The sequence below is a fragment of the Sorex fumeus genome, unplaced genomic scaffold, assembly GCF_029834395.1.
Source record: "Sorex fumeus unplaced genomic scaffold, SorFum_2.1 ptg000095l, whole genome shotgun sequence".
NCBI classification, from domain to species: domain Eukaryota; kingdom Metazoa; phylum Chordata; class Mammalia; order Eulipotyphla; family Soricidae; genus Sorex; species Sorex fumeus.
Genome location: NW_026606152.1, coordinates 7963622 through 7980975, shown reverse-complemented (window position 1 = coordinate 7980975; position 17354 = coordinate 7963622). Strand labels below are relative to the sequence as shown.

Below are 17354 nucleotides of genomic sequence, written 5' to 3'. Positions count from 1 at the left end.
AAACACTTAAAAAATTCCTACATGAGAAATTACATAAGAACATTGGAGGATGTTCCTGGGCACCTTGGTGGTGGTGAGTACAATACACATACATCAAGCTAAATGCTAATACTACTGGAAACATACTACCTTAAAACAATTAAAAATCTTAATTCATAAGTATGCAGCTTAAATGGTCTTTTCTCTTAGAAGACAAAATCTTCCCAATAGTAATAAAGAAAATCAAGAATCCTGTCAATCAATTTAGAAACAAAACCTGTTTATTGTCAGCTTTCCAGTTGTTCCGTAGTCAACAAATTGTACCAAGATAGTTAGAGGATTAAATTCTTTAATGGAAATTATCTTTGCTCTATACCATAAACCATCATCATATTCTGCAAGACAAGGCATTTCTGGAAAGACAAAAAAGAAATACACATTGCCTCTTATTTTCTTAAAAGTATTTTGGATACAGAAAAATACAAAGAAAATAAAAGTACAAAGAAAATTTAATAAACATATCCCCTTAATCCAGATTTAGACACTCAGAAAATTGACCATATGCTGGAATCTGCCTTTTTTTCCTGTTTATACTTTATAAATCTAGTTTTTTTCTAATTACTAGAGTTTAACATTACAGGAGGACACGTTTCCATTTTGAGTTCCTAGTTTTTGTACTGGCCATAGTTTAAATCAAAACTTCTTAAATTTTCTTCTCTTCCTTCCCGATTTTTATGTGATCCTGGGAATAAAGATACATAAAACAGGTATACAAGTCAAACATTTGTGACAACAAATCATAAAATATTAATTTAAAAATAGGGATCATTATTACATGACATTCTTCAAAGAAATGGAGCAAACACTACTGAAATTTATATGGAACAATAAGCCCCCATGAATAGCTAAAGCAATTCTTGGGAAAAAGAAACCCAAGCACAAAAATTTGTAAGTCTACAACTGTACCTCATGGTGTTTCACTAATAAAAATTAAAAAAAAAATAGGGATCATGAGAACAGACAACTGGTTAAAGAAACTTTGGTACATCTACACAATGGAATACTATGAAGCTGTTAGGAAAGCTGAAGTCATGAAATTTGCTTATAAGTGGATGGTCATGGAGAGTATCATGCTAAGTGAAATGAGTCAGAGAGGGACAGATTGTATGACTACACTCATTTGTGGAATATAAAAATAACAATATGAGACTAACCCAATGACAGTAGAGACAAGGGCCAAAAAGACTGCTTCATGGTTGGAAGCCTACCTCATGAGCTGGTGAAGGCAGCTGGGATAGAGAAGAGATCACAAAGTAGGCCCTGTCTCTACTGCCCTTGGGTGTTAGTCTCACATTATGATATCTTATATTCCACAGATGAGTGCAGTCCATGCCCCAGCCACTTATAAGCAGCTGGGATAGAGAAGGGATAACTAAGTCAATGATGGTTGGAGGGATCGCCTGGGATGGGAGATGTGTGTTGAAAGTAGATAAAGGACCTCTCAGTATCTGTACTGCAGATCATAATGCCAAAAAGTAGAGAGAGAATAAGAGGGAAATTGCCATAGGGTGGCCTGAGGGGGGAGAGGGATACTGGGGACATTGGTGCTGGAAAATGTACACTAGTGGAGGGATGGGGGTTTGATCATTGTATGACTGAAAGTCAAACATAAAAGCTTTGTAACTGTATCTCATGTTGGTTTAATTTAAAAAAAAAAAAAGGACCAGAGAGATAGTACAGTGGATAAGGGGGCTTGTCTTGCACATGGCTGACTTGAGTTTGAGCCCTGGCACCACATATGGTCCCTTAAGCACTGAGCTAGAAATAAGCCCTGAACACTGCTGGGTGTGGCACAAACACTAAATAAGTACAGTTTGATTTTGGATTGCACTGGCAATGCTCAGGGCTACCTCTGGCTCCATGCTCCATTGATTATGCAGTGCCAGGGACTGAACCTGGGCTTCCCCTGTGTAAAACATGTACTCAGCCCACTGAATTATCTCTCCTGCCCTAAAAACAAACATTTAAGATTTTCTTCACTACCTCACATTCAATTATGTGACTCCATATGGGACCTAGATTCAATTTATAAAGCTAGGGTTTAGATCATTCTTCCACTGCGCCCCCCTCCCCACCATTTCTTACACTTCCGAGTCTATTTCATTTGAATCATTTTTGAAACTGAAACCAGCATGGTTTCTGTCATTCCTGCTTTAAATTTTGTCTTTCAGTCTATTCCCTATTTGCACTGCTCATGTTTTTAAAATTCTTCAGTGAATCTTGACTCCACAGGACTCCTCCTAAATCATCTCCAACCACAAAGCTTTCATGTGTTACTTAAAGAGAACTGTGACTGTTTCCCTATCAGAAACATGCACCTGCACCCTTATGATAAACTACTCTTTCTTCACATATAAGCTCCAATACTTATGAAGTTCTTACTCCTCATTGTTTTCTCTGATTCTATGGCACTAATACATTTTTCATAAAAGCTATTTTCACACTGTTCTTGATTTACATGGCCTTTCTCTATTAACCTATTAGTTCTTTGTGCATAATGATAGTTTAAAATTTATAACCAAAACTCCTGGTGCAAGCAATCCCTCAGTTGCTCATGCACTTTCTTTGCTGCCCGTGATGTGCACCTGTGATGTATACTCTCATTCTCTTTTTGTTTCTAAACAAAACTGTTTCACTTCACAAAAAAAGTTTGCTCATGAATTTAAGCTTGAATAAAATTGTGGAAAAAATTTTTTGTTTGTTTTCAACAAAATCAAGGCAAATGTACACCTAGAAAGATTTCAGAGTAGGCAAATATACCTCAAGTTTTTATTTTGCTTTTATCCTACCCTTTGTTGTATACTCTCTTCCACATAATTTTCATAAGAAACTGTGCAGTGGTGGACAAGCATTTAAAATATTCCAAGGCACAACATTTAAAAAAAGTTATAAGTGATTTTTATTGGAGCTGTATATGATTTCTTGAATATACTGACACTTATCAATAGGGTACAGAATCTCCTCTAGGCCAGGAGATGGTTCAAAGGACTGGAGCAGATGCTATGCATGTGCGAGACCTGGGTATGATCCCCAACACTGTGACCTTGTTCCCTGAGTGCCTGGAGCCACCAAGTATGGCCCAACTTATAAAAGAAAAAGAATCTCATTTAATATTGTCAGCTTAGTAAATAGTGGGATGAATTGCTATTAAAGTCCACTTGCATTTCTTAAAAATATGGCTAATATTCAATTGCTCAAAATTAAGCTTATAAAAATGTCATGTTAAACCAGAAAACAGTTTCAAAAGAAAACTTTTAATCAGATGTTCATATTTAACAGGCACTTGCCTAGTGGAATTAACTTATATGTATGTAAACTTAAAAAAATCATTTTATTAAAGAATACTTACAAGAATGCACAAATAACGTACAGCTATACAAATTACCACATTAAATACTTCCCTTGAGATAAGAGCACAATGAAGAAGACATAATTTCTTCCAGTTTGTAGCTATGAATTTTTTAAAAGGTTATGAGCTTACTGTTCTTTTACAATTTATACTTTTACCGTAAGTACTTGTGAGCATCTGCTTGTGCAGTTGCTGGTGAAATAGCAAGTTACCAGTTCACAGTGTTACTTGGAACTAGTGGAGGATGGAGAAGAGTGAGGTCAGGTCTTTATAGTGTGGAGCAGGAAGATTCCCTATAGGGGGAGTGCACATGTGCTGTGTGATTCTTCTTTGAAGAAAATGCTTTCTTTGCTAAAATAACCTGATACATATAAGATATCAAGAGCAAATACATTTTCTATATTATGTACTGAAAAAATATGTAGACATTACTCTTGGTATTTGCATTATCGGCACTAGCACTGTCTTTATATGAGTAAAGACACACACATGTAAACAGAGATAGAATGGGCTAGAAGAAGAAAAAGCAACAGGACTTAACTCTGTCAGCTACTGAGAGGACAGTATACCAGATGAGTTCACTTATCCCACTCCAAAATGATCAGCTTAGGTTGCTTCTAACTAAAAGTACTTTCATTTATATATTGATTCACAGGTCCAATACTCCGAGCTAGTGGCAAAACCTCAAGCTTTGAAAAATCTTGGAATAGTTGCTTTCATTTTGTCACACCTGGCAGTGCTCAGGGATCACTCCTCATAAGGGCTGGGGGCACCATATGGGATGCGAGATTGAACCCATTTTGGCCACCTGGGGTATTATTCTGGTCCTAAGCAATTATTTTTTGAATGTAGTCTTATTTTTTGGAAAATGAAAGTACCCATAGCTCTTAAGAATCTTCTCTTTGTTCACCTAACTACAAAATAGAAAAGATCATCTAAGAGCATCTTAATCCATAGATATCATGCATTCAAAGTGAGTGTACTAAAATGATTGATTAATGGTACTGAGGGTCAGAGATTATTGGTGAAGTCCATGTGCTGAATGAGACTCTGGGTTCAATTTCTTTTCAAGAAAACACAAAAGTAAGATTAGAAAGAGCCCATTAAAATGACACTTAAGGTACGACATGGAAAGTATCATGTTAAACGAAATGAGTCAGAAAGAGCGGGATAGACACAGGAAGATTGCATTCATCTGGGGAACATAAAGTAACAAAATGGGAGACTAACACCCAGGAGTGGCCGAGATTAGTACCAGGAATTTTGCTCCATGACTTGGAGGCCAGCCACACGTGCTAGGGGAAAAGGAAGCTCAGAGAAGGAAGCACCAAATAAAGGGTGTTGGGAAGATCCTCCCAGGATGGGAGAAACATGTGGAAAGTAGACTATAGACCAAACATGACTGCCACTCAATGCCTCTCTTTCAAAACAGGACACAAAAGGAGAGAGAAGAAGGGGGAATGCCCTGCCACAGAGACAGGCTGGGATGGGGGGTGGGAGGGATGCTGGGACCCGTGGTTGTGGAGGATGGGCGCTGGTGGGTACTTGATCATTGTATAACTGAAACCCAAGCACAAAAATTTGTAAGTCCGTAACTGTATCTCATGGTGTTTCACTAATAAAAAAATAAAATGACAATTATTAATAAGTGAATTATTCTGAGAAGATCGTATACCTGTTCTAAAATCTGTCAGAGGAGGAAATGTCTCCACCTTCTTATTAAATCTCTGTAGTGCTTCCTCAAGATTCTCAGACACAGATTCCCAGCTTACTCCACTGTCATCTGAGTTTCTATGCTTATTAAACAGATTGCCATTTTCAGCAGAATCAAGGCAAATATACACCTAGGTAGAGGGAAGGAAAAAGTTTCATGTTTTGTGATCTCTTAATAAGGAGAATTATGTCACGGTCACGGTCCTCCTGTTGTTCACTGATTTGCTCAAGTGGGCCCAGTAACGTATCCATCATGAGACTTGTTGTTACTGTGTTTGGCATATTGAATACGTCACGGGTAGCTTGCCAGGCTCTGCCGTGCGGGCGAGATACTCTCGGTAGCTTGCCAGGCTCTCTGAGAGGGATGGAGGAATCGAACTCGGGTTGGCCATGCTGACCGCTTGTAAGGCAAACGCCCTACCGTTGTGCTATTGCTCCAGCCCAAGGAGAATTAAATATGGAGAAAATTATTGTGGTATACAAGTCTTCAATGATTCTCTCCGCATCACTTCAGAGTTAATTTTTGTGACGCTCCCTCTCCCACACACCACCCAGAAATTGTGGCATGACTTCTGAGGTCAGATTATAAAAGATGTGTGCCATTTTAGTGGTGCCACCTACCATTGCACAAACTGAAGAGGGCAGAGAGGAGGGTGCCAGGGCAAGGAAGTGAGCCTCCAGTTGGCATCTTTGAGTTTGTTAAAAGTCCTTATCCCCCCCCCGCCCCCCACCTTTCTCATGAAATCTTTTGAGAAATCTTGAGCCATTATTTGAGCAAGATGCTAGATTATCATGTACTGTTTAGGCTGCTAAATTTCGGCAGTTTTGCTATGCAGCAGACAAAGTTAATTACCTCTCCCCCCCCCCCCAAATAAAACAGACTAACAGTCACATGAAACTATGTCTCTGTGACAAAGTCTTCCCTTCATGTGAGAGGACAGCTTACTAATGAAAATTGCTGAAGAAATGCCTATGCTACTTTATCATAAGAAATATTTTTTTCCTTCTCAATTTTTTCCCCTTTGGCCACACCTGTGGTTGCTCAGGGACTTTTTCTGACTTGGTGGTCTGGGGTCTTTCTTGGTGGTGCTTGGGCAAGCTCTGCAGTGCCTTTTATACCCAGGGCTCTTAGATACAAGGAAGGCACTCCAGTTCTTTGAGCCATTTCCCAGACAACAGCTTTTGTTATCGTTTATTTATGGGCCACACCTGGAGGTGCTCAGGGCTTACTCCTGGCTCTGCTTTCAGGGATTACTCCTTGCAGGGCTTGGATGCCCATATGGTGCTGAGATCAAACCTGGATTGTTTGAGCACAAGGCAAGCTACCTGCTATACTCCTCCCCGCAAGACAATTTGTGTATATAGTCAGTCATGCTTACTGAATGTCTACTATGTGTCAGGAATATATCTAGATTCTAGGGATATCATCAGTGACACAGTCAAAAATCCCTGTCTTCATGGAATTACATTTCAGTGAGGAAAGTGGCATGGAGTGTACTACGAGGTAGTAAGTAGTACAGACAAAACAGCAGGTTAAAGAGAGTTCATGGTTGAGTGCATGAAGAGTGCGGGAGAATGAGATATGTAAGATTTTATAGATGAAAAGAGTTCCAGTTTAAAAATCTTGTATAAACAAAAAAAAACATATGGAACTGGTTAAGGAACATTTTCCTTGGAGCTGGCGTACAGTGGGTAGGGTGCGTGCCTTGCATGCAGATCTAGATTCAATCCCCAACATCCCATATGGTCCAGCCCTGCCAGGAGTGATCCCTGAGCAAAGCCAGGAGTAAGCTTTGACCAATGCCAGGTGTTGCCCCCCAAAACAAAACAATAAACAAAAAAGGAAACATTTGCCTTATTAAGTACAAATACATTTTTGATTAAGAAATAATAGGGCATGCAAACTGGAAGCGACCAATTTTCAATTATTTCAAAACAGAATACTAGGAACAAATCCAATTCTAGCTAGAGTTTATAACAAGATTACGTACTTCATTAGGTGAGATTACATGCTTAACTTGAACAGGATAGAGTTCTTCTGGGGGAGGCAGAGATGAAGATAAATATGGTGGTAAAATAGGAGTTTCTGTTTCAGACAAAAGCAATTCCTAAAATCACAAATAAATTTAAATTTCAGAATAACTGTTAACAGAAATCCTTCATGTTATTTAAATTCATTACAGTGTTTATTTAGCCGAAAACAAGCTCTTAGATAATGAAAACAAAATGATTTTTTTGGTAGCAGGACCAATAATAAATGAAAGATCTTTAGTCTTCATTGTCCCTCTACCAGTTTAAAAACAGATTTTGTGTTTAAAAGGAACAACCCATGTGAATATTTAAATACACATTTATACACACCATTTTTGTAACGATGAATACTTGCCCTGGCTGAGGGGGACTTGTGATATTTCATTATTTTAGACTACTTTTTTTTTTCTTTTGGGGTCATACCTTGTGATGCTCAGGGGTTACTCCTGGCTCTGCACTCAGGAATCACTCCTGGCGGTGCTTGGGGGACCATATGGGATGCTGGGAATTGAACCTGGGTCGGCCGTGTGCAAGGCAAATGCCCTACCCACTGTGCTATCACTAGACTACTGATTTTATAACAATATATGAAATGCCAAAAGAAGATTTAAGATTATTTTTTAAAAGTTTGCTCTTGAGCCTGGAAGATATAGTACAGTGAGTAGATGCTTGCCTTGCATGTGGCTGGCTCAGGTTCAATGCCCAGCACCCCATATTGTCCCCTGAGCCTTCGAAGAGCAATTCTTGAGTGTAGAACCAGGAGAAAGCCCTGAGTACTGCTCGGTGTGTCTTGGTGTGGTTTTTACCAAAACAAACAGGTATGCTCTTTCTATAAAATCATTATAATAAAAAGTTACCTGTTTACCAAGAGGATTGGGAAATTAGTAGTAGTTGAAAAGCATATATGAAATAAAATGTGGGCTTTCATTTAGTAAATTAAAATTCTTGGATAGTAATTAACAAAGAAGCAAACTCATCACATTCAAATTTGTAGATCAATTTGTTGCTATGTAACCTCCTCAAGCTGGTGAGAAGACAAAACATTTGAAGTAGTTAACAGAGCGTGCAGCTGAAAGTAACTGCCTCCTGTTGGATTCTATCAGTATGTCCCAAAGCACAAGCAGCACTTATTTTAGGGCTTGGGGACTGCTTCCAGCAGTGCTTGGGGAACAATCAGTGCTGATACTGAGGATGTGGTAGTGTCTGGGCTCTGTGATGCCAAGGACTACCGGGAGGGCCACCATGGCCATACCCAGTGGTATTCACGGGCCACGTGGTGCCGGGGCTTTAACTCAGGTCTAGCACTTACTAGGCAAGTACCCCTGAGCTCTTTCCTAGAGCTGCAATACTATTTTTTATAATCACTGGAATAGAATTCTACTTGTCAATACAAATTTTCTATCTAAAAACTCTTTACTTTCCATACCAATAACACAAGCAGCAAAAGAAAAATATAGACCATCATAGTGAAAATTTTGAGTCCTTCAAAGAACACTATCAAGAAAGTGAAAAAATAAAATGGGAGAAAGTTCTGCAAATCACTTATCTGAAACTTCTATATAGAATACAAGAAGTACTATAATTGAACAATTAAGTATAACTCAAGTAATGGGTAGAGAATTTTGTTGTTTGCTTTGTGTGCCACATCTGATGGTACTCAGGGGTCACTCCTGGCTCTGTGATGAGGAATTACTCCTGGTGGTGTTTGGGGGATCAAACAGGGTGCCTAGGATTGAACCCAGGCTGGCAGTTTGCAAGACTATGCCCTACCCACTGTACTATTGCTCCAGTGCCATGGGTAGAGAAGATATGCTGATGAGAACTTCTAATATTTACTATATAAGCAACTTCCACATACAGTGTTGTTAGCTGCAAACAGCATGGACTGATCTTATTACAGGAAATTTTATTGACCCTCACCCATTTTCCCCCTGACTCTCCACCTCCCCCCATTACTGGCAGCGTGTGTTTACAATATGAGTTCATTTAAAAAAGATACCACATGAAAATGAGATCATAAAGCATTTTCTTTTTTTATATATATAATTATTATTATTGAATCACTGTGAGATGTAGTTACAAAGTTTTCATGTTTGAATTTCAGTCATACAATGATCGGATACCCATCCCTCCACCAGTTCGCATCTTCTACCACCAATATTCCCAGTATCTGCACCATCCCAACCCTCCCCCTGCCTCTATGGCAGACAGTTTGTCCCATACTCTCTCTACTTTTGGGCATCATGGTTTGCAATACAGATACTGAGAGGGAGGCTATCATGTTTGGTCCTTTTTATTTACTTTCAGCACACATTTCCCCATCCTGAATGATCCCTCCAACCATCACTGACTTAGTGATTTCTTCTCTATTCCAACTGCCTTCTCCCTCAGCTTGTGAGGCAGGCTACCAACTATAAAGAAATATTCCTGGCCCTTGTGTCTACTGTCCTTGGGTGTCAGTCTCATATTATGTTATTTTTATATTCCACAAATTAGTTCAGTCATTCTGTCTGTCCCTGTCTTTCTGACTCATTTCACCTAGCATGATACCCTCCGTGACCATCCACTTATAAGCAAATTTCATGACTTCATCTTTCCTAACAGCTGCTTAGTACTCCATTGTGTAGACGTACCAAAGTTTCTTTAATCAGTTGTGTGCCCTTGAATACCACTGGGTATGGCTGGTGGTGGCCTTTCCTGGTAGTTCTTGGCATCATAGAGCCCAGGCACTACCACATCCTCAGCATCAGCATTAAAGACTCAGGCTGTTACTCAAGCACTGCTGGAAGCAGTCCCCAATCTGTTGTGCTTAGTGAAATCCCTTATCACCTCCTTGGGAACTGTCTTGTTAAATCTCTTGGCAAAAATCAATATTTGATCTTTTGGCAATTAATTTGTATGATGTTTTTATATATTCTGATATTAATCTTTATCAGACATATGGTCTGCAAATACTTTCTCCTATTCAGTAGTCACCTTCCCATTTTGTTGATGATTTTTCTTTGAATGTGACCAAATTTTTTGTTTAACGTATTCAATATGCCAAAACACAGTAACAACAAGTCTCAAAATGGAGACATTACTGGGCCCGCTTGAGCAAATTGATGAATGGGAGGACAGTGACAATGACAGTGAATATTCTTAAATTTATTTTTATTTTGCTTTTGTTGACAAACTTTGGGTCAAACTCTGGGCAAAGCAGGCATTGTTCTCCACCTGCCCCCTAAAAACCCCAGTGACTGCCAACTACTAGAACCCAATGAGAAGTGCAGGTATACGGGTTCAGTGATGGCGAACTCCAGGCCTCAAGGGGTAGGGGATGGGCTGGACCTTCTCATCCCTCCATCCCCCTGGGACCCTGGAAGTCACACCCACAAACTGCTTCTGGCTGCTACTTAAGCTCCTTAACAGCCATAATTCAGAGACACACAAAAGAACCTCGGAACTGAGCAGCTCACTGCAGAGATTTCTCCAGACCCTAATTATCTAAAATTTTAGAATTCCAGGAGCACGCAGCTGCTCTTGTGGCTATGCGGCATCTTATGCTATTCATAACAAGCAATACAAAAGTGAGTTTGGGAGAGATTGTCTGCCACAGAGGCAGGGGGAGGAGTGGGATGGGGAGGATACTGGGGACACTGGTGCTGGAAGATTTGCACTCTGGTGGAGGGATGGGTGTATGAGTATGACTGTATGACTGAAACTCAAACAGGAAAGTTTTGTAACTGTATCTCACAGTGATTCAATAAAAAATTTAAAAAAATTAACATTCTGAATAAAAAAAAAGTAATGTGGAGTTCATGCCCAATTCAATCTGCTTAATCAATCGCTGAATAAATAGAACTCCTACAGTTTAAAAAAACAAGCTCTGGGCAAAGAAAATGGACATAGTTATCTATGAAGAAAGCAAAACAAAAATAGCCATAAGCTTATGAAATGATCATTATCAGATATCAAAGTGCAAATAATTGTAATAATAATAGCCAATAAAAGTTACAGTGAAAATCCAGGGAAATAATTCAGTAGTCATAACTGCATGTCATGTATGTGCAGTGAGACCCCAATTCAACTCCTGGCACCACATGATCCCTCTGTACCTCTGAGTGTAACTCTGGAGGCCCTAGCACTGAACTGTCCAGCCAGTTGGCCAAATATCACTAGGACAGGCTCCCATATACCATGGCCATTGCTTGGGAGGCCAAGCCACAGTGATATTATTCATACCATCCCAGGATGGCTAGGTAAAGTCAAATAGATAGTAAGGGCTGGTAGGTATACTGAAGAAAGTGGGACCCTTGTGTGTTTCAGGTTCAAAAATGAAATGCTGCTGTCTCTTTGGAAAAGTTCTTTAAGGTTGTACATAGGGGTTAAGGTGAACATTGTGGTTCAATCCCCAGCATCACCTGGTTTCTCTGGATTGATATATATGGCCCTGGAGGCCCTCATACCCCACCAGGGTGGCACAGTTACTTGCTGGCATCACAGAGTCTGAGCAGTACCTCATCAGAACTGCAAATTTTGTTTGCCAAGAACTGCAGGTGAGAATCCTGGGTACCCAAAATCCAAATACCAAAAAAATCACAAAATGGTACACAGCCACCTTAAGATGGAGGAATTTTATTTCCAAACGTAAAGGGCTAGGAGAAAGTTCAAGAGCTAGAGCACACATGATTAATATTATAGTATGTATGAGATCAATTTCTGCATATCATACGATCCTCTAGGCACTGCTGGTCATAGTCCTAATTGCCCCCAAGCACTGCTGGCCCTCGCTGGGCAAATATCTACCAGGAGTGGCCCAGGGCTCTATCCCTTAACCTCTGGCACCACTGGGAGTAGTGACCCCTATAAATATCTATAGCATGAAAGTTTGTAGTAGCTTTATTCAAAATTGTCGAAAGATGAACACAATCTGTTATTACCAGATGAACAGATATACAAAATGTGGTATATACATACAGTGAAATATTATTTAGCAATAAAAGATATAGAACATGAATGTAGCACTGTAGCACTGTCCTCCCATTGTTCATCGATTTGCTCGAGCGGGCCCAGTAACGTCTCCATTGTGAGACTTCTTGTTACTGTGTTTGGCATATCAAATACATCACAGGTAGCTTGCCAGGCTTTGCTGTGCAGGTGAGATACTCTCGGTAGCTTGCCGGGCTCTCCGAGAGGGGCGGAGAAATCGAACTCCAGTCAGCCGGGTTGGCCACGTGCAAGGTAAACGCCCTACTACTATGCTATTGCTCCAGCCCTAGAACATGAATAAATATCAAAAACATGCCAAGTGAAGGAAGTAACAGAGGATTATGTACTGTATGATACCATTTATGTGAACTGTCCAGAACAGGCCAGGAAACTAGTGGTTTCCAGGAAGCTGGGGAAGGAGGAATATGTGATGTGGGATTTTGTGGTGTGATGAAATGTGAAATTAAGCAGTGGTGATGACTGTACGATTCTAAATGTGCCATGGGAGTCTGGTCAATGGCCATGATCCAGAGACTCATTGTTCTCTCTCAGAAGAGAGCATAAAATGACACACGCCATAGCCATGCCGCCAACCCTGCACCAGGCTGTTTCATTCAGGGCACCCCGGAGAGGGCCGGGTGAGGCCCCTCCCCACCCCAAAGGATCCAGCCCCAGCAGCCAAAAACCTCCAGAACTCAACTGCTGCCATGCTCACACTCACTCTCCACACACCGAGGCCAAGCCTCATCCACGAGTAAACCTGTCCCTGGACATCTTGTACTTCATACCACTTAAGCTCCAAGAGTAGTGCACTACATGGGGTTTAAAGTAGAAGGCAACCACTCTTACAGGGAAATATATTTTTACATATATATAATATATATATAACCACACAAGGCTCAACCCTTAACAACATATTAGTAATCTCATATAGAAGGGTGTAATGGCCCCTGGGTGAAATACAACAATTTTCACACACTCTCCTCTAAGGAAAGTTTTTTGGAGCATTTTCAGTGGTTTATTCATAACAAACAATACAAAGTAAATTATTCCAGTTCTGCTTGGGGCAGGGGCTGGGGTTTGGGATTGAAACATCCAAATGTGGTGGGAAGGCATAATGGTGTTTGATTGGTGTTCGAATATTAAATGTAATCAAATATTGTGAACTACTTTATAAAAATAAAACTAAAAAATAAATGTTCCATGGAATTATTAAAGTTTTAAAAAATATAATTTTAAAATGGGCTGGAGTGATAGCACAGCGGGCAGGGCATTTGCCTTGCAAGCTGCCAACATGGCCGACCCAAGTTTGATTCCTCTGCCCCTCTCGGACAGCCCGGCAAGCTACCGAGAGTGTCTTGCCCGCACAGCAAAGCCTGGCAAGCTATCCTGGCAAGCTACCCATGACGTATTCGATATGCCAAACACAGTAACAACAAAGTCTCACGATGGAGACGTTACTGGGCCCGCTCAAGAAAATCGATGAACAACGGGAGGACAGTGACAGTGAATTTTAAAATATGCTAAATGTACCTCGATGAGCTTTTTTTTTCTTTAAAGCAGCTTTATTTTAAAAAAAGGTATTGTTGGAGCTTATTATGCCATGAGACAACAGTTTGAACCACACTGTTCATTTCAGTTTAGCAGAAACAAAGAAGTAAGGAAAATTTAACAAATAAGGCAGAGAAATCATTAATCCTGAATCCTTGACTCAATAAGCTTTTATAAAGGAAAATTGTTCTTCCTTGAACTTGTATCAGAGTTTTTTTTTTAACTTATTTGAACTATTGCAGCCTTTTCACAATGCCTTTTTCAACTTGACAGAGAGTGACCACCAATAGCACTCATAAGCACTAATATACCCCTGGATTGTGCTACGTTCCCCCAAGGAGTGTATTGCCCACTTTGGGAAGCCCTATGGTACCACTTTGTACGAAGAAGTATCCAAAGTTTCCAAATCATTAGAAAGAGCTTACCTCAAACTTGATTTCCCATCTTTCCTCCTCATACTTTTTATTGTAATTCGTTGGTTTCTGGAATAAAACACACTATTATAAATAAATCCACTTTTATATTAGGTTAAAGAATTTTCATATTTTATCTTTGTATAGGCAAATTATCTGTCCTTATTGGCATTCATTTTACTTCAGGTTAATATAAGAAAAAAATCTAATCTTAGTACTTAATGCTGCAACAATATGAAATCCTAAAAATCATACCCAACATATCAATAGTAATTAGTTCATTAAACATGTGTGGGAGCTCTTACCTTTTCCTCTAATAATAGTTGAATAGATTAAAAGAAGAAATTCAAATGGCCAAAAGGCACGTGGGAGATGCAGATCAAAACAAAATGTCTGGCACACATCCAAAAGAACAAAGGCAACCAGTGCTGGCGTGAAAGTGGGGAGAAAGGGGCTCTACTTCACTGTTGGTGGGAATGCTGACTGGTCCAGCCTTTTTGGAAAACAATATGAACGTTTCTCAAAAAACTAGACGTTGAGCTCCCATTTGATCCAGCAATACCACTCCTAGGAATATACCCTGGGGGCCCAAAAACACGCAGCAGAAACACCTTCTGCACTTCTATGTTCATTGCAGCACTTTTCACCATAATCAGAATCTGGAAACAACTTGAATGCCAAAGAACAGATGAATGGATAAAGAAACCATGGCACATCTATACAATGAAAACTGAAGTCATGAAATTTGCTTATAAATGGATGGACATGGAGAGTATCACACTAAGTGAAATGAGTCAAAAGGAGAGGGACAGATACAGAATGAGTGCATTTATTTGTGGTATATAAAAGTATATATAGTAGAATACTAATGTCCACGGGCCAGGGAAAACAGGCTAGGAGGACTGGTGGAACTAACTATAAGTGTGTGTATGTGTGTGTGTGAGAGAGAGGGGAAGGGAAAGAGAGGGGAGAGAGAGAAGAGAGAGAAGAGAGAGAGGGGGCAGAGGTGAGAGAGAGAATTTAGAGAGAGAGAGAGAGAGAGAGAGAAGAAAAGAGTGGGAGAGCTCCTGCCAAAGAGGCAGGCAGGGGGTGAGTTGGGGGGATGGGGTGGGGGTGCTGGGAAGGATACTGGGAACATTGGTGGTGGAGAATGGGCACTGGTGGAAGGATGGATACTCAATCATTGTATGACTGAAACGTAAGCATGAAAGTTTGTAAGTCTATAACTGTACCTCACAGTGATTCACTAAAAAAATAAAAATAAATAAGTGAAAAAAATCTGTAACTATGAAAGTGTACTTATCTACTTTCCCATTATTTTTTTTAAACACTAAAAAAGAAGCAACAAAAGCAACTAGAGTGTATTATTATTGAACCTAAGTTTAGATTCCTGCTTCAAGTTTCCTGTAAAAAGACAAAATGGAGGGGGGCTGGAGTGATAGCACAGTGGGTAGGGCATTTGCCTTGCATACAGCTGACTCGGGTTCGGTTCCCAGCATCCCATATGGTCCCCCAAGCACTGCCAGGAGTAATTCCTGAGTGCAATGCCAGGAGTACCCCTGTGCATTGCCAGGTGTGATGCAAAAAACAAAACAACAACAAAAAAAGACAAAATGGAAATCATGTTAAAATTTCAAATAAAAGGAAAATACAGTTTATCTCTCATAGAGAGAGTCCTTAGCTGACAACCAATCTAGAAATATTAAATTTTACATTATTCTATAATTTAGAGTTTCTGTCAAATTTTTTTGGTTGTTTTTTGGGCCATACCTGGTGGTACTCAGGGACTATACTGGGCTCTGTGCTTAGGAATGATTTCTGGCAGTGTTTGGGGACTGTCATAGATAGCTCTAGAAATTCAAGCTTGTATCAGGCACAAGTAAGGCAAGTATCTTTCTTCTATAATGATGAGTTCTCCAGCCCCCACAGTTCAGAGTTTTATAGAAAATATTTCACTTACTTCTTTTGATATTTCCTCAGGGTGTTCAAAAGTACAATGCTTATGGTATGCCATAAAATAAGAAAGTGACATTCCATCAAAATAGATATGAACAGATAATTTTCCCCAGGGGTTTTCAGGTAATTCCTGTTTAAATAAAAATATAATCTATTTGGAAAATAAAATTTTATAATCAGAAAAATATTTCTAACAATCACAGTTTGGGCTTTTCAATATAAATTTTCTCTCATATTTTAGCAGACTATAGGCAATAACTGTACTACTCTGGCTTACATAAAATATACTTTCCTTAAGGTGTAACACTTTTATTTACTGGAAAATATCTTACTGTATATACATCATTTATAAGATGATAATAATTTATATTAAGGAGAAGAATTTTAAAAGATAGCAGGAATTAGAATAGAAAATCTAAAAGGAATCATGATAACATTTTAAAAACTTTTGGTTTCATTAATTACTATTAGCTACTGAACATACACATAGCTAATAAACTGTTAATTACTCAAGATTTTTACTTAGTCGCACTCTAGTGAAAACTGATGTTATTACACTTAGCATTCCAGGACAACTCCTTGTTTCTAACTTTTCGTACTATCCAGTTTTTCATTACAGCAGCAGAGGGAAAATACTAAAACACAAAGTTAGTTGATGTCATCCCTTTGTTGGTGCCCTCAAAGCCACCCACGTTCCCTGAACAGGCGACAGTCCTTGGAAATTTCCAAGGTATTTCACTCTGTCCTATTCCTTCTTCTTTTCTAAGCAAATTCTCTCTCAGCACTCCATGCATCTTTGTGCCATGACCTTCTTTGCCTACTTTGGTTTGTTCTCTCATTTTAAACTCTTCCCTCAAGTCCATTTTTTTGCAGTGATAGCTTCCTGGGAGTCTACCTTTAAAACAAAATCTTCTTCCCTTAACCACCCTTTCCTATCACCCTGAAAAAATCTCTTCCACTTCTTATTATCTGATTTATCTTATATTCTGTGTTTCCTATCATGAAAATGAAGTTTCACAATGGTAGGCATTTCTGATCATATAGTTCATAGCTGCCCCTGCAGCTGAGCCCAGCACATAAAAGCACCATCTGTTTTTATTTGTATAGATGGTCTGGGAAGGTTCCAGAAATAAGGCTGTATATTCATAATTTATAAGAAATCAGACAGCTTTTGGTATTGTACTATAATCACATTAAACTATGAGAGGCAAAGAAAGATACCTCGGTAAATGAGAAAATTTCCATCTATCTTCTCCAATTTTTTTCTATAGAGACAGAGAGAGCTCTTGATATTAAAATAACCAACAGTAAAGTTACTCTACTTGAATCAC

At 39.3% G+C, this 17354-nt stretch overlaps 1 protein-coding gene across 1 annotated transcript in view; it reads right to left on the bottom strand.

Annotated features, from left to right (window-relative positions):
* RNF17 (ring finger protein 17) overlaps positions 1-17354 on the bottom strand; it is a 195667-nt gene that overhangs the window by 5976 nt on the left and 172337 nt on the right. Inside the window, 5 exon segments of the mRNA XM_056133014.1 lie at positions 257-392; positions 5064-5232; positions 7093-7209; positions 14080-14136; positions 16028-16153. Of these exon segments, the coding sequence (XP_055988989.1) occupies positions 257-392; positions 5064-5232; positions 7093-7209; positions 14080-14136; positions 16028-16153 (605 nt within the window).